Raw genomic sequence first — 17,320 nt, forward strand, 5'->3', positions numbered from 1 at the left:
TGAGATGTTGTATTCTGTGCTGAAATAAGATTCTAGGCCTGTAAAAGAGTTAGACTGCATGGAGATTAACAAATCTGTTGCTAGTATCTCTGGCTACTGCAGCATGACTCACCCATCAGTGCTTGTCAGTGTCTGGTGTGACCTCATTGAAAGCTTCAGCATCTCTTATGTGAAGGTAGGTAGGTTGTAATCCAGTGTGGGAATCCTAAGGAGATGGAAAGGGAAGTTCTGAGACTGTGATAATGCATACATCATAAACGTTTYCCCCTAGAAACTGGATGTGCCCGCACCAGAGATTACCATAAAAATTCTCATAGATTCATGAGGATCTCTTAATGCTAAGTCTGCCTTCCCCATGCCTCTATTCAAAAGCACCTGTAACTATTCAAGACAGCAGTAGAAATCARTGCTGATGGGAAAACTGAGTAGGTGGAACAGGTTAGGGAGGAGATACTCCTTTATTTGCAAGGGCAAGAAACAGCTGATGGTTCCTTTTTATTTAGCACAGCTTTTAAGGCTTGGAAGAAGATACTCTGTGTGTGTGTTTTGTTTTGTTTTTTCTTTTTTTCTTTTTCCAGTGCCTGTAGATAGGGTTTCTGGCATGCTGGTTGAGGGAAACAGGTGAGAAAAAGGAAGGAGGGACTGTAATAAAGAGAGAGGGTGAGTGAATTAGCTTGCGGTACCTTACATGTGTAGCTTACATATGCGGTGTGGTGATGAGACAAAAAGTGAGAGGTAACAGGAGTTAGAAATCAGATGGTTCTCTTTTCAGCTGTTGCTTTCTGAGCAAACATGCAGCATGTGCTCAGTGTCTCTGCCACCTTCCCATGGGCTGTTATGCCCAACAGATACTAGCAAAGCTTTTCAGTCTAAACAGAGCCAGTTACTGGTGTTTTGGTTACAAAGTCCACTTCTAGTAACATCCATGAGATACAGCAGAAGCAATCATCCTCTTGCCTGTTACAGAAGGAACTTTCAGTCTCTAAAAGCACAAGGCTGGTGTTTTCCTGCAGGTAGCCGCTGCCACTTGAAGAGAAATGAATACCAGGCTGGAAATGAAAATCCCTGGCTGTTAGTCCCATTTTTGTACTTAGGATGTGTGAGTGTCTGCTCCAGTTTTGCTATAGATGATTTCTRTATGTGGCAAAGCCTCTGTGCCAGCCTGGCAGCTTCATCAGTAAGCAGCAATAGTCATTGCCTCCTGGCTTCCCAATGCCACTGTCCTCAAAGCTCTCGCTCCCCACTGATTCCAGTGAGGATCCCACAGGCTGGCRCCCTGTGAGAGAGTAGGAAGCTTCCTAAAAATCTCTGCTTCAATAGATCGCCTTGCACCCCCTGAATTAACATGACAGCAGCCTCTTATGTAGTATTTGCTTGGAACGATAGTGTGTCCATGGTATGGTAGGACAGAAAGACACCGCACTTCTAGTGCTGTTCTGGCAGCACTAAGGGGTCACCCACTTAGGAACCGCAGTGTCGCTGCTTTGTCACAAAGTAGCAAAGAACTTTGCAGAAATGGCTGTGTCCGCTGCTATGCTGTGGGATAAGCCCTGGTGCTYGCCTGAACATAGTACGGCCCTGCTGCAAACCTGTTCTTCCTATTCAGACTGTTATCTGGCAAGACTGTTCCCTTACCCTTCACTTGAAGTGGGTGATAGATAGTATTATTTCTGCATCTATTACTTTTTTCTTAAGACAGGACTCATGGGCTTTCTCAGCAAAGATCCTGTTCTAAAAGGTTTYGTTTCATGTTCTGGTGCTTCTTTCGGGAAGACTTAGTGAATTTAAAGAGTCGAGGCACACATGGGATTTGTAAGAGGGAAAGATGCAACCGTATGCCTATTCATCCATGATTCCTTACCACTAGGATGAGCCAAATGCTGCAACTATCTGTTAGTTGTTTCATGATCCCATGGTGAAATAAGTTGATGGCTCTGCCTAGTTTCTARTACAGAGATGTGCATACAAAATACCTCTGGTTCTAGAAATGAATGCCTCTTTACTGTTCTTTGCACAGAGGTCAAGGTCTAAATGATATTTTGAGACTGAGCATGCCTTGCTGTGTATAAGGGAACCTTCCCTGGATGATCTGATGGGCATGCAGCATGATATACTAGCAGAGAAGAGACAGAAGGCCCATAGTGATGCTGTCCATACTGCATCCACCCATGGGTGTGTTGGTTTAACTGACTGCTTCAGTGTTAGAAGTTTTAGCACTAGATTTATATCTGGATTTTAGTATGTTAGAGGACTTTTCTTTCACATATTAAAATGTAACTAGTGTTCTAGTAGCATCCTGCTCTTACACCAAGCTCAGATCTTATTGCTGCTTTCTGTGTTCAGTTGGAAATAGGCAGACTGCCTGAATATCCTGAGTCACAGATTACCAGCTGGCATTTGTGCTGCAGATTTTATTTCTTCCTTTACGACTGCACTCCCTAGAGGAGACTTGGAACAATTGCAGTTGTCAGCTGAAGCATATTACGTGCAGTTGTCTGAATCTGCACAATTGGTGGATGACCTCTGACTACGTCTGTGGGGTGAGCTGCCTGTGATTTGTTACTGTATGTCTGGTGTTTCCATGCCAGAAAATAGACAGGTGCAGGAATATTTTAAAATGCATTTTTATTGTATTTACTAGTAAAACATCTGCATTGTGGAGATGGTAATAGGATGTCTTCATCAGATAATTGTTGGAAGCAAGTGATGATTTCAGWAGTGCTCTAATAGTAATATAAACTGTGTGGAAAATGGGTGAAATATAAGGATCTAGATGGGTAATGAAAGATAAACTAGTAACTACACTGGCAAAGCTCTGTTAGCAGAACAGGGGTACACGGTGCAGCAGCTGACAGGTTATCCATTCTGTCTGTTAGAGATTCTTGTCATGCTGTGTTTGTTATCCTGCATATGCACTGTCCCAAAGCAAGGCTGCTGAAGCTCAGCAGGGAAAGAATGCAACATGTTGCTATGTTATTTCGTCTTATGAAAGTATTTTCAGTATGTAATGGTTACTGCTACTCTTGTGCGTAGCTGCAGGGGAAGCTGAAACACAAAACACTTCATTGAACTTTTTGATCCAACAGGCCTTGATGCATTGCTACTGGACATGTGTCCGTGTCTGAACTGAACTGCAGCAGTTCTGTTCTGTCCTGTTAAAATAACATATTAAACAGTACCATTCTGTCCATTCCACTTCCACCTATTGACCAAAGAGCCAAATTCTTACTAAACTAGTTTTAATTTACATGTGATAAAATATTTGTTAATGGTCAACTGATTTCACTGACATGAAGACTGCAAYGTGTAGCATAGAACACTGACAGAGTAATGCTTGTCTGAAACCAAATGAGTTAAAGCAGCTCCTTCAACAAGACAAAATACCCAGCAAAGCAGAGTGGTGCTCTGTAAATCAAATCTTAATTTGCAACAGGTTGCTGGTGTTTGCTTGGGACAATCCATCTTGTTRACAGATGGTGATCCTCCTAGGAAGAAGATATGTGAGTTGTGCTGAYTCATGAAAGCAGGTGGTTGTTGCATCAGTTAGAGAGTGAGTGGCTCACCTTAAAAGTAGGATGTAGGTTTTAGTGTGGGAACTCTTAAAGAACCTCTAGAAGGAAGCTGGGGGGAAAAAATTGAGATGGATTTGGAAGTCTAAGTTGATGAAATACTACTTCCCCATATTGCATGAAGGACTTGCCCCAAACAGGATARTAGTATTAGGAGTCATGCACCTATCTGAAGTGTCTCGGGAAATATGTACTATGGTTGGAGTCAACAGTAGTCCCAAGAGGAGTTTTCTGGGGTGGGGGGGATGGCTGACAGCTGTTTAAAACCCAGTGTATACAGTTACTGTCTTGTTCCTCCTTTATGCATCTGACTCATCCATCCTTCTGTCTTATACACAGCAGTTCCAGTATTTTCTTTCCTCTCCTTTCATTTACCTCACACTTCCTGTCCTTCAAGGTTTCTTTTGTATCTATGGTTTTAATTCTGTTAAACCAAGTTGCTTTGGCTTCTACTCTGCCCATGCTTTGCACCTGCTGCACATAGCCCCAGCAAACTTGGCAACCAACTCTTGGCACTCCAGAGAAAACAACTGTCTAGACCAGCCACCTTCTGCCTGRTGCACTGGTATCCCAGAGCTCCCAGGCATTAATCTGTATTCAGAACATGTTGCTATGTGAACGATTCCTCTCTGCTCTCCCCTTTTATCTCCACGGAGTTGCGTGCACCCAACTTCTCGACAGGTACAGGACTAATGTTTGTTGATCTTTTGCAAAAACTTGCATGCTGCAAAGGAAGGTGGATGAAATCTTGCCCGGTGCCTTTGTGAACACATAATTGCACCTGTCACCTCTTGGTTAGTGAGGCAAATGGGAGTGAGGGAGCCCTCAGTATAAATAGCACCTTTTGCAGACCTAAAAACAATGCAGACCAGAGGACAACAATGCAAAGGCCCTACAGAGCTTGTTAGATCACCGCAGTATTCAGGGAGATGTGTTGCTCATTTCTGAAATGATTAGAAATCAAATCTTGGTGTAAAGAGTCTTATGCCATAGGAAGGGCAGAAAAGCCTTAGTGCAAAGTCATAAGCCATTCTTTTTCACAGTTAAAGCCCCTGTTGCCCTAGGCAAACATAAAGCCTGTCAGCATCCTGCAGCTTACAGTACAGAGATGTGATCAAAATAGCTCCACAACTTTACAACATGGCTAAAAATAGCTTGCAGGTCAGCTTCTTTCTTAAAGGTAGTGGTGACATCAGTGGGAGAGCRCTCTTACTGCTGTTCAGTGCAGCTAGAACTGGGTAAGCAAAGGGGGAAGATGTGCAGTTAAATTAGCTAAGCAGCATTGAGGAGAGGGGCTAAGYGGTGGGGGAGTCAGACCAAGGAGGTACAAAAAGAGAGAAGGATAAAGAGTYGAAGGTCCGGGCAGACCCTCTAATGTTAACCGAGATGGTGTGCTTGCACAGAGACTTTTTCACCCAGGGTTTAATTTCCGTGATATTTAAGAGGCAGTAGTCTGCCTGCTTCTCCTGTCTCATTGTGGCTGGTGTCAGGATGTGTTACTGGGCTGGCAGGCAGGCCAATGGGAGCATTTCTTGCTCCTCACTTCCAGAGGGTGAACACGTCAGCCCACAACATCACCTCTGTCCRGTGGCAGCGCAGAGGCTATGGCAGTGGCAATGTCAAGTGTGTTTTGTTGTAGCCATTCAACCAGAGAGTTGATCTTTCACAGTGCAGCTTGCATATGGAGAAATTTGGGTGGTCCTTAATTCTAGGGGAATTTCACTATTTGTTCTCAGGCCAAAGAAAGTCTGTTTTTACATGGATGAACTGTCTGTTGCAAAGCATTCCATTTTATCAAAGGAGCACAGCTGCTCACCATGATCCTCAGAGCTTTAGTCTCTGTTGTGTATACTAAGTCTGGCCATGGAGAGAAGTCTCAACCAAGTTTTGAAGTTAAGTGCCTGATCTGAAATGTTATGGGAATCTAATGTAGGTTATAGGAGAGGTTTACAATGCCAGCAATCGTCTGTGTTGCTGAGGAAAGTGTACTGCAGCAGTCTGTGCTAGCTAGAATTTCTTTTATGCTGCAGGTTTCATGCCTAGTGATTTTTATGGTGACAAAATTGTGAAAAATTGAGGCCAGGTCATTACTGCCCGACTAGGACAGCATCCTGTAGTCAGCCAGATGTGACAGAATGTACTTGCTGATGTTGCTACCAGGAAGTTTGAGAGAAAAGGGAATGAATAACAGCAATGAGCACGTGCCTCAGAGAAAGGAGGCTATCTGTAAACTCTTATGATGCTTTTCTTTGTCCAGCATCATTGCTTCTTTTCCTCAGGTTCTGCTTAAGCAGCTGTTCTGCATTTATGATCTGATCTTGCCTTCATGCTGAACCATCTTCACGGTAACAGTGCAGATACCTGAGATGAAGGACAAGTAGGACCTCAAGCTTGCTTTGAGTAAGCACTATAAACAGGGCAAAAGTACTGCAGTTACTGTTCCTTTAAACTACTCTGAAAGAACCTTGTAGGGCCATCTCCAGTTTGGACCTATGCAAAATAGTTCCTGTTGCCCTGAAAGAGGGAGACTTCCTTCAGCCAAATGCATCTCCAGGCTGAGAAGTGTGGAGAGAGTTCCAGGCAACATCAGCTTGCTAAGGGTTTGGTTTGATGCACAGCTAAACCAAACTGAAAGTAAGCTGCCAACCAGAAAGGAAGTTTTGCATTCCTAGTTGTATGTCTCCAGACCATTTTCAAGCTACAGGGTAAGTTTATCGCAGAATGTAGTTAGAATTGGTTCCAGGCAAAATCAACTCAGTACAACTCCCAATGACTTGTGTCCAGCCAGTTTACCTTGGCAACAGTGATGTACAAGAGCCTCCGCAAATGTAACTGAGTTCCTGAATACAAACAGATCTGCTAACCAGTTAATTAAAATCGAGCAGAAGGCCTGGAGAAAGCAGTCTGAATTTCCTTGCTGCCCATCTGATCAGTTCAGATTGGTTTCTCTTTAAACTAGTTAAAATTTCYCACAATCCTGTGAACTTAGAGCCAGCAATTCATATTTTATCTTAGACTGTATTCTTATGCTGTAGTGTAACAGTCTTTGAAAACAGATATTTGTTGTGGAGATGCTGGAGCCACCCGAATGCCTGCGTTATCAGTGCAGTGTGGCTGCTCTGGAGCCCTGTCCAGACTGGAGGTGCAGTGGTTGTCTGTGTCTGCTCAGCACAGCAGCCCCAGCAGTCCAGCTGGCAGCTTTTTTTGAATTTGGAGAATTAGCTCCAAGCTGCCTGCAGTTTCTACCTTCCCAGTGGAATGAGCTCCAGTTACAACAATAGCATTGCATCTACTGATGACAGCTGGATGTGAGGTCTCAGTGCACTTTGTTCTCATTGTCCAAAGTGTGAGCTGAAGAGACACCCCCCCCCCCCAAGATATTCTCATCAGTGTGTTACAATAGCCCAGGAAGGCCTGTTTTGCCTGCAGAGTGTGTGTAGCGTGGACATGGTGAAGGATAGTTTCAGAGCCCATTTCATTTGCTAGCAAGCCAGAAACAGCAGAAAAGCACATTACGTAGTTGCTGGCYTTGACTGTGATTTGCAGTACACCATACTGTACCCTGCATTCACTGCCCTTCTAGGCGTTAAAGAAGTCCCCATATCTCTGGGGGTAAAATGGCCTTCTCTGACATATGTGAATGCTTCACTTGGCAGCCTGATTTTTGCATAATCATTGTAGTTCTGATGGGCCTCTCCCAGGCCTTGTGGGATGGGGCTAATATACCAAATACAGATAAAGCATATACATTTAGAGGGAGTGATAGGCTGTGGTGGCTTTTTTTTTTTTCTTCCCCCCTTCAGTGCAGTGTTGGGCTGTGGCCTCAAATTATGCCCTGTGAATCTGCAGCAGGGATGGTGGCTTGGTTGTAGTTTTCTGTAGTGTGTTCCTACCTCTGCATCAGCTTTCATGGCTTATGCTCCCAGTACAGCTTTTTTTAAAACAAAAATACCATAATAAAAGGGAAGCACAAGACAGAAGCCAGAGTCTTGTCAGCGATTAATTTAAAAGCCAAGACTACTTCTCCATGATAATATGCTACTTGCTCTGTGTGTGGTAAGACCTAATAGTTCCTTAACTTCTGAGTTCACCTGTCCTGGGGAGACCTTCCCACTCCCTTCCAAGTCTCTACACAGCCTTCACCTCCTAACAGTTGTATGCATATAGGAGCTGGTTTGCAAGCCAAATGGGCTGCTTCTGATTTCAACTGTCCCTGTTTTATTGGTGCTTCTTGCTCATCCTATATCACAAAATACTTTTGTGATGGGGAAACAGGCACAAGAGAGCCGTACTCCCAAGCACACAGTGGCCAAGTTACACAGCTGGGCTCAGTGCCTCTACCCAGCTTGGAATCTCTCCTTTCAGTAGTGAGGCTGAGGTAAGGAGTATAGTAATGTCTGGTATGGAGAGCCCATTAGGGGACATTAGTTTGATATGTGATATTTTCTATCAAAACCAGTTTGAAGTGGTAATTAGCACCGAGGTTATGGACACTTGGTGTAGCATGTGATCTCTTGCTTCATGCCTAACAGATACTTAAAGGTATTGGCTTTTGTCTTACTGACCCTATACCTGAGCTCATCAGGACGCATTTCCAATTCTATACAGTCACTAAGTGTTGCAGTCTAAATTCTTCCATTCCAGCACTAGGTGCCCTCAAGATGCCAAAAGGACTTTGCCTTTTTCCATATAATCTAAGGGCACTAACTCAGACCAAGGAATGTACTCTAAATCATGTTCTAGGTGATAGAAAGGAACTGAGAGGTATCCAAGGGGAAGCTCTGAGGAGGAGGCAGCCAGAGCTCTCCATCCTAACGTGCTATCTTGTCCAGACAGAGCTTCTCAGGAGCTGGCTTTGGGGTCCACTGGAAAGACTTACTTTCACCCACCCAGGAAGTTGGGAGAGAGCAGTGAAGGGAAAATTTGTCTTATCAGGCTGTTTTGGGAGCTGAAGTACCTTGTCTTCCTCCGTCATTATCTAGACCTTCAACATAGTAATCTCTGAGCACTGCAATACAGCTCTCACCACAGCCTGCTCCTTCCATTCAGTGAGTGTTTCTCCCTGATCTGCTCTGCCCAGCTTGCAAATGTAGCTCATCAGCCTCTGCTTCTTTGCAAATGAGCTGTGTAGGTAATGGGAGGAGGAGGCAATTCAGCACCCTGCCCATCCCATAAAGACATAAAGGTTCCTTGCTTCTTAGGCTTTCTGGAGTCCTTTGCCACATGAAGAGTGGGTATAAAACTTTGCTATTTCCCTAAATGCTCTGCCTCRTGCAAACAAAAGGTCATTTCCCAGTGGAGAAAACAAGCTGTTGACATGGTGGGCATTCAGCTTGCCAGTTGGATAAAATCCAGGGCTGATTAGCTTGGGCGCAGCAGTGTGCTAACGTGGGTAGAATGCACCCAGACTGGCTCCCATCTAGGTAGCTCAGGTCTCCCCGCGCTGCTCTCCGCTGTCCCTGCGGTTCAGCGGGAGCGCAGGTCCGTCTCCCTGCTTGTGCAGGCATGCCCCCAGTAAACCATAATTTGCGCCCAGTGCTGCTTGCCTGTGTTTTGATTGCTGGCAAACCCTCCCAAAGCAAATAGTGATTTTGCCTGTCTGCACTGACTCAGCTATGCTGATGGCAGGAATCAGAGCTAACTCCCCGGTTCAGTGAAGGATATAGGTACTGAGTAGCCTCCCACAGGACAGAGAGGCGTTTTAAAGAAACTTGCCTGTGTCCCAGGAAATGCACCAAAGGGAACAATGCTGCATTAGGCCRGAGAGCCTACCCAGGAGCTATTAATCTCTTAATATCTGTAGCCCTATGATACATAAGCACTGGGGGGGTTCTTCTCCTGTATGCAATTACTAGCTAGCAAATGGGAATTCAGAGGAATCTGGGCTATCTTTAGGAAACGAGCACATTAGTCCTTTCCTCCTCTCAGGAAGCAGGGTCCTCCGTTACAGCCTGTCATGGYGAGGGGCTCACAGATTAGAAGGAGGGGCAGGAAACATGCCAGGTTTCACTTCTTTAGCAAGTCTAAGTGTATTCCCTAGTCCTAGCGCTGTGAGTCAGCATTTCTGGAGCCTAGAGTTGTTTACAGCAGCAATCAGAGAGATGGTGCTGGGGAGGTGGGGTGTGGAGGTATGTGTGCAACTAAAATGAGCGACCTTCTTGCTTGGACACAAGTGGGGATTTACCAACTGTCTTTCCAAAATGGGTCTGGCAGAGGGTGAAGGACTGGATACCCTGAATGGTAACTTCAGTGGAGTCATTTGTGGGGTAAGGAATTTCCTGGTGTGAGTAAGGGAATCGGAACTTGACGAAGAAGGTTTGCTTTATATATTCTGTTATCTCAGTGCACTTAACATTAAAAAAAGGACTCTGCAAATATTTGGGATTATCAGTGTGGGATAAAGATAACACTCTCCCCCTCAAGTGGTTATGGACTCGTTTTGCATTGGCCTGGTCAGGCTGGCTACATGGAAGGAGGAGCCCCTAAAATTGTACAGGTGACAGACCAAATGCTGAGGTTTCTACTCAGGGCCTGGAACTACTCTGGGATAAGGACCATGAGCCTTGGAATATCTTGTATCATTGCAGGCTGATGTTTGTGCATGCAAAGCTTTCTGCCCGTGCCTGGCTGGTCAGCCTGGCTGGATCTTGTGGCAAAAGCGGTAACATCGAAAACAGTATGGATTATTTTAGATCTGCAACCTCTGTTCTGCAAAGGTATTTATTTTGAAAATTCTAGTTTCCATAGCAATGTAGTGCTGTTCTCTCTCATCTCTCTCCTATTACTCCAGTCTTAGCAGCCATTAGATAAATTGTCAGTGAAGCAAACCTTAGCGTTTTTTATCTTAAGATTGATTTTATGTATATTTGTTCCTCAGTGAATCAGAGCCAGTTAGTCAAGGATTGACTCATATCCTTTCCTGGGCCAGAGATAAGGTCTACTGCAGTCTAAAGATGATAATTAAGAATGAATATTATTAATTGGACTTGTCCTGTGAAGTCCTAGGCTACTTTCCAGTAGAACAGGGTCTTACACCTAGGATTCTGGTTCAATTCCAGATGTATAATTTATGTTATGTCTTTAAATTTCGCTTGTGCTGTAGTTTCATTAGGACATAAAATTCATCTTCCATGCAAGTTGTAAACTTTTGTAGGGTTGCTGTGTACTGCTATTCAGATGCTATTCTCCACCCCAGAGGTGACTTCTGGACACAGTCTCCCTTCGCTTTGTTAACAGAGCTAGTACTCATGGCTTATTCATTCTCCTCTTTGGATGCATTAAAGAAAGAAATAGTTTCTTAAGAAAACAAAATAAGCTATTCATTTTTTGTTTTTTCCTGGTGCATCTTGTCTTTCTGGTCAAGGAACTACTAGTTTTGCCATCATCATTACGCAGGTTAAAATGTAAAAATCCCAGCCTTAACCCAGGAGCAATAATGGCACACTAAAAAGTAAAGATGTAGAGATGATTTATGCTGCTGGTATACTGCTCTTTTAGGGAGATGGTTTAGTAAGTTCTTTGCCAATTTAATCTGGATCTCCAGCTGGGGAGCTGTGCCGGAATAACTATTCTACAAATTCTTTGCTATATACAATAACCTTTGTTCTCTGATCCTGTCCTCATGAGTATAAGTGGTGAGTGAAATGAAGGAAACTGCATGGGAGCAAGTGTGGCACTGTGGACCCAATTCCAAGATAAGGAAGTAGTGTAAAAGATGTGGTGAGAGTCAGCCTTTAACAGTGCCTTCTACAGTGTTGTTACTTAGTTGATATATACAAAAATACCTGAATTTCAGAAATGAATTGGAGCATGGATCCATTAAGTTGAGGGTGTAAGAACCCCTCAGTGGAAGATATTACAGGTATTTACTGCACAGTGACTATTGCTTGGCTTGCCATTCAGTACTGGTCTCTGCTGCCTCCTGTTTTCCTCCCTGTCTAGCTAGATCCATCAGTTGTCTTATTTATACGCAGTTTATGAGTTCTTCAGAGTGGATTGTTTTATTATGAGCATACACTGTCCCCCCACTTCTATTTGAGCTCTCCAGATGCTGGATACCTAGCAGAAATCTCTTGCAAAATCCAAAGAGTTAGAAGCTGACTCGTGCTAGATAACCCTTCTAAAACCTCTATTTTATATGTTAATATTTACTTTTAGCTGAATTATGCCCATCCTTTAGGAATACTAATAATGTCTTGCTCTTCAGAATGTTGTGTGTCAATGAATTCTATATGTACTTTATGGAAAGAATTAAAAGGTGGTTGCTTAGCTGTTCTTAATTTGCCAGTTTGCTTTTTGCCTTCATGTTCCTGTGTTCCTATATTTTGAAATAAGGTGAACAAAAGTCCTCAAACTGCTCTCTCTAGGCCATACATTTTGTAATGCCTTCTCTGTGCACTTTTTGATTCGTTCCCTCTGAGGTGAATGGTCCCAGTCTTTTTAATTCCCCTTCAAACAAGAGCTTTTCTCAGTCCCTGATGTTTTATTCAACTATCATTGCCCTGTATCACATAATAAAATAGCAATGGTAAAACTTAACTCAAATAACCCTTACAGATTCAGTGTTCTGCCAGTACTAGGCATTTTAGGTTGGAGACTTTGAGGCCGGAGACAAGTATTTAAGCCCCCACGTGCCAGATACATACATACCCAATACATATTTTTAAAAAAGTCCCTGTTTCAAAATAGTAGGTGCTTGGTATCCAAATGCAATTAGAATGAAATGGAAGTGACTAGTGACCTTGTAACTATTCTGTTGTATAACACGATAAAAAGTGCTTGGGATTTGTGGATTGACCTTTTTCTCGTTTGTCTTCCAGAGGTCAAAGTCCACTGCAAGCAGTGACTGTCACAGTACCACATGTAAGTCAGGCTAGACTGTGTGTGCACTTGGGTCCTAGCAGAGCAACCAGCTGGTAGAAGGGCAGTTCTTGGAAGAGCACCTTGGAAAGTGTTTGTGCTGATGTCTCTGTAGTCCCTGTGGTGATCCTAGGGAGGCAGGAGGGGATCCAGAACTGTCTGAAATCCCGGAGCCAGGATTCTTTGAAATCCCAGACAAGTAATGATGTGAGACTTGGCAGAGGCTGACCTGCTAGCCTACCTCCTGTGCTGCTTCTTATATGTGTCCAAGAAGCTGCCTCTAGTTTACATRATTGCACTCTAGTAAACAATTTTTCATGCTGATTTAGGCAGCAGATGTTACTCATGCCTGTGTTTACAACAGGAGAGATTCCTCAGATCTAGTCCTATTAAACAATGAATGTAGCCATCAGAAGGAAATCCCACTGGTTAGAGCCATTCTGTTATAGCTTGCTCAAAACCCTTTGAAGGGTGGTCACACCATCCCTCTTCGGGCACTCGAGGGGATTGACTCACAAATATGAGCAAAATAAATGAGTTGGCCGAAGTGGCTGCAGCCCTCAGCTCTGTCACCACTGCCCAGTTCCCAGAAGGGGTTCATCCCTGCAGCATGGCTGGCTGTACAACACAACTCCTGAGTTGCTGTAGTTCCAGCCCATTCTTAAGGGTATTAATACTCATCTGGCTTCCCCGGTGAGGAGAAAAAGAACAGCTTAACTAGGGGGAAAGTGTGCACTCTCTAAATCTGAAGAATGGTCTTTTAGTTTGATTTCTCAAACTGGCTCACCCAGGGTCAGAGAAGCAACCATGCTGATGCAGGGGCAGGGCAGAGGCAAGCAGGCAGAATGGAGAGATGACCTTCCCTTTTGGGAGTAGCTAGCCGTTACGTCAGTTTTGCTGTCTCACAAAACGATGCCCTATGGTTATTTTTGGCGCTGGGCTGCCTTATTTTTCTGGGGAGTGAATGAAGGATTAACATAGTGTATTTATGGCTTTCGAAAATTAAGTTTATGGGGGGGGGAAAAACCTAACTCGGCATGTGCTATTAGGTGGAAATGCTTAAGCTGTTAGTGATAGGAAAGATGTCCACAATATCTATTCCTACAGTTCATTTAGGAATTAAATTCTTTTTTTTTCGCCTTCTTTTAAGAGCTCTAAGCCAAAGTCTACTACCAAACTGTCTCTAGAGAGAGAATTTTTTAAAGAGACCCTCTCTGTAGCTATAAATAATGTACATAGCAAAGTACAGAAATGGAGTTCAAGGAGAGGCTCCACCTTACCTGAACCTAATTCCAAACGACGGTATACTCAACTCAGTGAGGTTATTTGTACTCCTGTTCAAGCAGAAGACTGCAAGGAGTGCTGTCACCCCTGTGATTTGTCCTGACTGACCTGTTTCTCCCTCTGAGATGCGAGTCTTCCACATTTCCAACATTTTAATATCAAGTAGATTGGTAAATTCTGGCTTCATTGTACTGAAATGTATTGGACTTCAGGGGCCAAATGCTGCAAGATTTTGATTAGTATGGTTGTGAATATGCCTGAAATTAAGCATCCGATTGAGTGCTTTGCTATGTTGGGCTTTCTGGAATGCAGAGCATTTTGCAAGTCTGAATACTTGTCATAAATGGAAACATTTGGGCAAAAAAATGAAAATCAATGCCACACATACCTTATATAAGAGCTCTTCCCAATATCTAGAATTATGGTAACTGTGATATTTCCAAATTTTGAGTCTTAAGCAGGAGACGGACACAAGAAATCTTACAAAGCCAGCATTTTTCATTTTACAGATAGATTAATTTTATAAGTTTCAAAGTTTTAACTTAACCCAAAACATTTATTGGAAACTAAATTTAGGATTTGAAAGAGGATTGCCTTCGGAAGGAAATTATTTGTTCTTAGAAAATCACTGGAATGGCTTCCAAATTTAACTGCATTTTAACATGAATTCAAAACCCATCTCAGGTCAGGGTCAGGCTCTCCAGAGAACTTTCCCATCATTCCTGTAGCAATTGCTTCATTCCTTACTGCCTTCATTTTGCAGTTTTTAATGGCAGGCTTTCTGAAAAGTCATGTACTTCAAAGACTTACAAGATTCTGAGTTACTGAGCTAGAAATTATGCTGGCTCTGCCCAACTTCTGTGCCAGGATGTGGGAATACTTGGCAGTGGATTTGGAATTCCAAGAAAAATAACCTCTTTCCTTTGCATGAGGCACTGCTGACTTGCCAAACTCAAAGAGCGGCAAGGAAGAAAACCACTGCAGATGAGGAGGCTTGAAGTCCCCAGTTTCCCTTTACAACAGCTGTGGAGATCATAGCCCTAATAAATGCTGAATATTAGTATCTTGTCTGCTTGGTGCAACTTTGCACTAATGATGGGAGAGGGCTTGATGTGCCTCTAAACAAGGACAACTTGAAAGGAGAGCATGAAATGGCCTAACAACGAACAAACTGCGACTGCCCTTAATAGGAAGTGTAGCCTGGAAAGACTACAGATCCCAGCAGGGTCCGTAGACACCTGGACCCAAGGTGCAGCACTGCATGCTGGAACTTGTAGTGTCCTTAGACTGCATCTCCGCAGCTGGCCCACCTTGTAGACCTGGGTGCAGCTAGCCACCTCACTAGTTTGGGGTGCCTGTGCTTCAGTTGATGGACCACAAGCCTCAGTATCACCTTGGGGTTTTTTAATCTGTTTTTGTGCTCTGCATATGTCTAATGTAATGCCGACACCACAAAATAGTTACTTTGTCTTTCACGTAAAGAAAACCCACTGCTCTGTATTTACATTTCTAATATAGTTGTGTGTAGAGATGATCATAATTAAGGCCTCTTTCTTCAAAGTCTTTTGAAGTTTATTTCTTCAAGCCAATTCTTAATATTAAAACTAAATTCTTCCAAGCTACCAATAAAATGTCAACTGTGATTAAAGTCTGACTCCTCGTTTTAAGACTTGTCTCCTAACTAATGTGAGGTCACTTTATGAGTCAGTGTTTGAAAGGACCGTTATTCCTGAGAGTGTGGGTAAAGCCTAAAGTTCACAGTTGCTTGCTTAAACCGTTTCACTACGTTTTAAATTTCTTTGCATTGTGTTGAAAGAAATACGATCTGTACAGACAGTTTGGCACGAAACTCATGATATTTCAGGCACCCCAAATCTAATAATGTTGGAGTTGGATTTCTGGTAGGAAAAGTGTTACCTCTTACATATTAAAATAGAGGGTGGACTGGGGGTGGGAAGCTGTGCTTGAGGCATAAACTTTCAGCTATGTTCTGTTGAAATAAAACTTGGGCACTGTAAAATCTTCAGGCAGGGACTCTGTCCTTTATACAATGCCCAAAAGCAGTCTGAGCCAAAGTCTGATAGGGCTTTCTGGACACTGAAGCTTTTAATTTTTTTTTTACTTTATTACAATACTAAAAAAAAAAAGGTACTAAAGCTGCAAGCGCAAGCCCTGAGAAGCTAGGAAATACTATTTTTAAATTGTCTGTGTAGCCCATTTATTCCTTTTGTTCATACTAGTTATGACAGTCTTTAATTACATGATCACATTTTCCTTTGTCATTCTCCCTCCCTGAGCATGGCAGTGCACAGCGTGAGTATTTGGAGGTAATTAATCAAACTGGAGTAGTGAATAAGTCTTAGCAGGACTCTCCCTCTGACTCCAGCCTATACCTGTCAGTCTCAGGTCTCCCCATCCCTCTCCCTCCATCCTTTTCCTACCCTTCTGATTAACTCCTGTTTCTGTTCCTCGTTGCTCTGCATTCAGATCAGACCCTTTGTCTCCATGCTGCCTGGTACCTGGGAAGAATTTTGGAGGCAAAAGGGAGGATCTGTTTGCACCCTGCCGTGGTGTTAAAGATGGAATGGCTGGGAAGGAAAGACGGTCTTAGGGGAAAATCTTGCTCGCTGTTTCTTCCTGCCATTGGAGCATGCTCAGAGCAGAGGCAGGAGTTCAAATCATGGAGCTGCCAAACACCACTGACGGTGTTCAAATGGGAATTATCAGCTGTTTATAATGGTGTGAAATCCATGAGGAATTCTGACAAATTTCAGGTTGTTTCCCCACTCCGCTCCCTTGCTTTTCAACGAACTGGCTGTGATTATTTTTGTTAAGCATTAATCAAGATCTCCAGCACTTCTCCCAGAAACGGGTAGAAGTGCGTTTGCCAGAACCCATTTTCTACTTTTTTCCCCACCAGGTTTTATACTGTACGCGTTGGAGGAGGGACGCGGATCCTCCGGGGCCGGGAAGGAGCTCGGTGAGAGCACGCGGGGCGCTGCCTTGGCTTGGGGCCGCGCGGCCGCCTGGGCCCGGGGGTCGGCGCCGGGGAGCCGGTGCCCCGCTCGCTGCCACGGTGGCAGCGGCTGAGCGGGGTTTCGCCTCGGGCCGGCTCCTCCCGGGGCTCCGCTGAGCGGCTGGCGCTTCCCCTCCGCAGGCTGCGGGGGGAGCCCTAGAGCAAACGGCGCTCCAGCTCCCGCAGGCGCGTTCCTGCGGCTGGACTCGGCTCCTGTGCGGAGGAGCTGCTGCTGCTCCCGAGTTTTCAGTAGCTGCTCCTGGAAACACGGTGATTTACACTGCTGGTGTTTCGTGTTCCCCACCGGGTCTCCGTCAGCGCGGTCCTGTTCAACGCCGTTCAAATAAACTTGCGCCTGCTGGAGGCGCCCAGGCCGCCTGGCTCGCTCCACTGCAGGCGCTTGGTTGATCCGCTCGTTTACGGCAAAAGGAGGATTTGCTTCATCCCACCCCTTCTCCTCCTCCCGTGAAATCATAATCTGAATTAGCACACGACATTCATTTCCAGGGTGCAAGGTCGCGGAGCCGCACACCGGGATTAGGAGACGCTGCTCCGTGGCAGGAGAGGGCAAAGCCGGCGGCCGGGCTCGGGG

The 17,320-nt window shown here is 44.3% G+C and overlaps 1 protein-coding gene across 2 annotated transcripts in view; it reads left to right on the plus strand.

Moving 5' to 3' along the window:
• Positions 1-5,902: 5,902 nt before the first annotated feature.
• Positions 5,903-17,320, plus strand: part of NUFIP2 (NUFIP2, FMR1 interacting protein 2) — a 28,417-nt gene continuing 16,999 nt past the window's right edge. The window contains exons 1-4 of one of the 2 annotated variants that reach the window (XM_026055334.1): positions 5,906-9,835; positions 10,157-10,285; positions 16,633-16,692; positions 16,870-16,998. In XM_026055334.1, the coding sequence (XP_025911119.1) occupies positions 10,171-10,285; positions 16,633-16,692; positions 16,870-16,998 (304 nt within the window). In that variant the 5' untranslated portion in view covers positions 5,906-9,835; positions 10,157-10,170. Of the gene's footprint in view, positions 9,836-10,156; positions 10,286-16,632; positions 16,693-16,869; positions 16,999-17,320 lie in introns of both variants that reach the window. The other variant, XM_026055335.1, reaches the window with a different exon arrangement.

The sequence above is a fragment of the Apteryx rowi genome, unplaced genomic scaffold, assembly GCF_003343035.1.
Source record: "Apteryx rowi isolate R43461 unplaced genomic scaffold, aptRow1 scaffold_99, whole genome shotgun sequence".
NCBI lineage: Eukaryota > Metazoa > Chordata > Aves > Apterygiformes > Apterygidae > Apteryx > Apteryx rowi.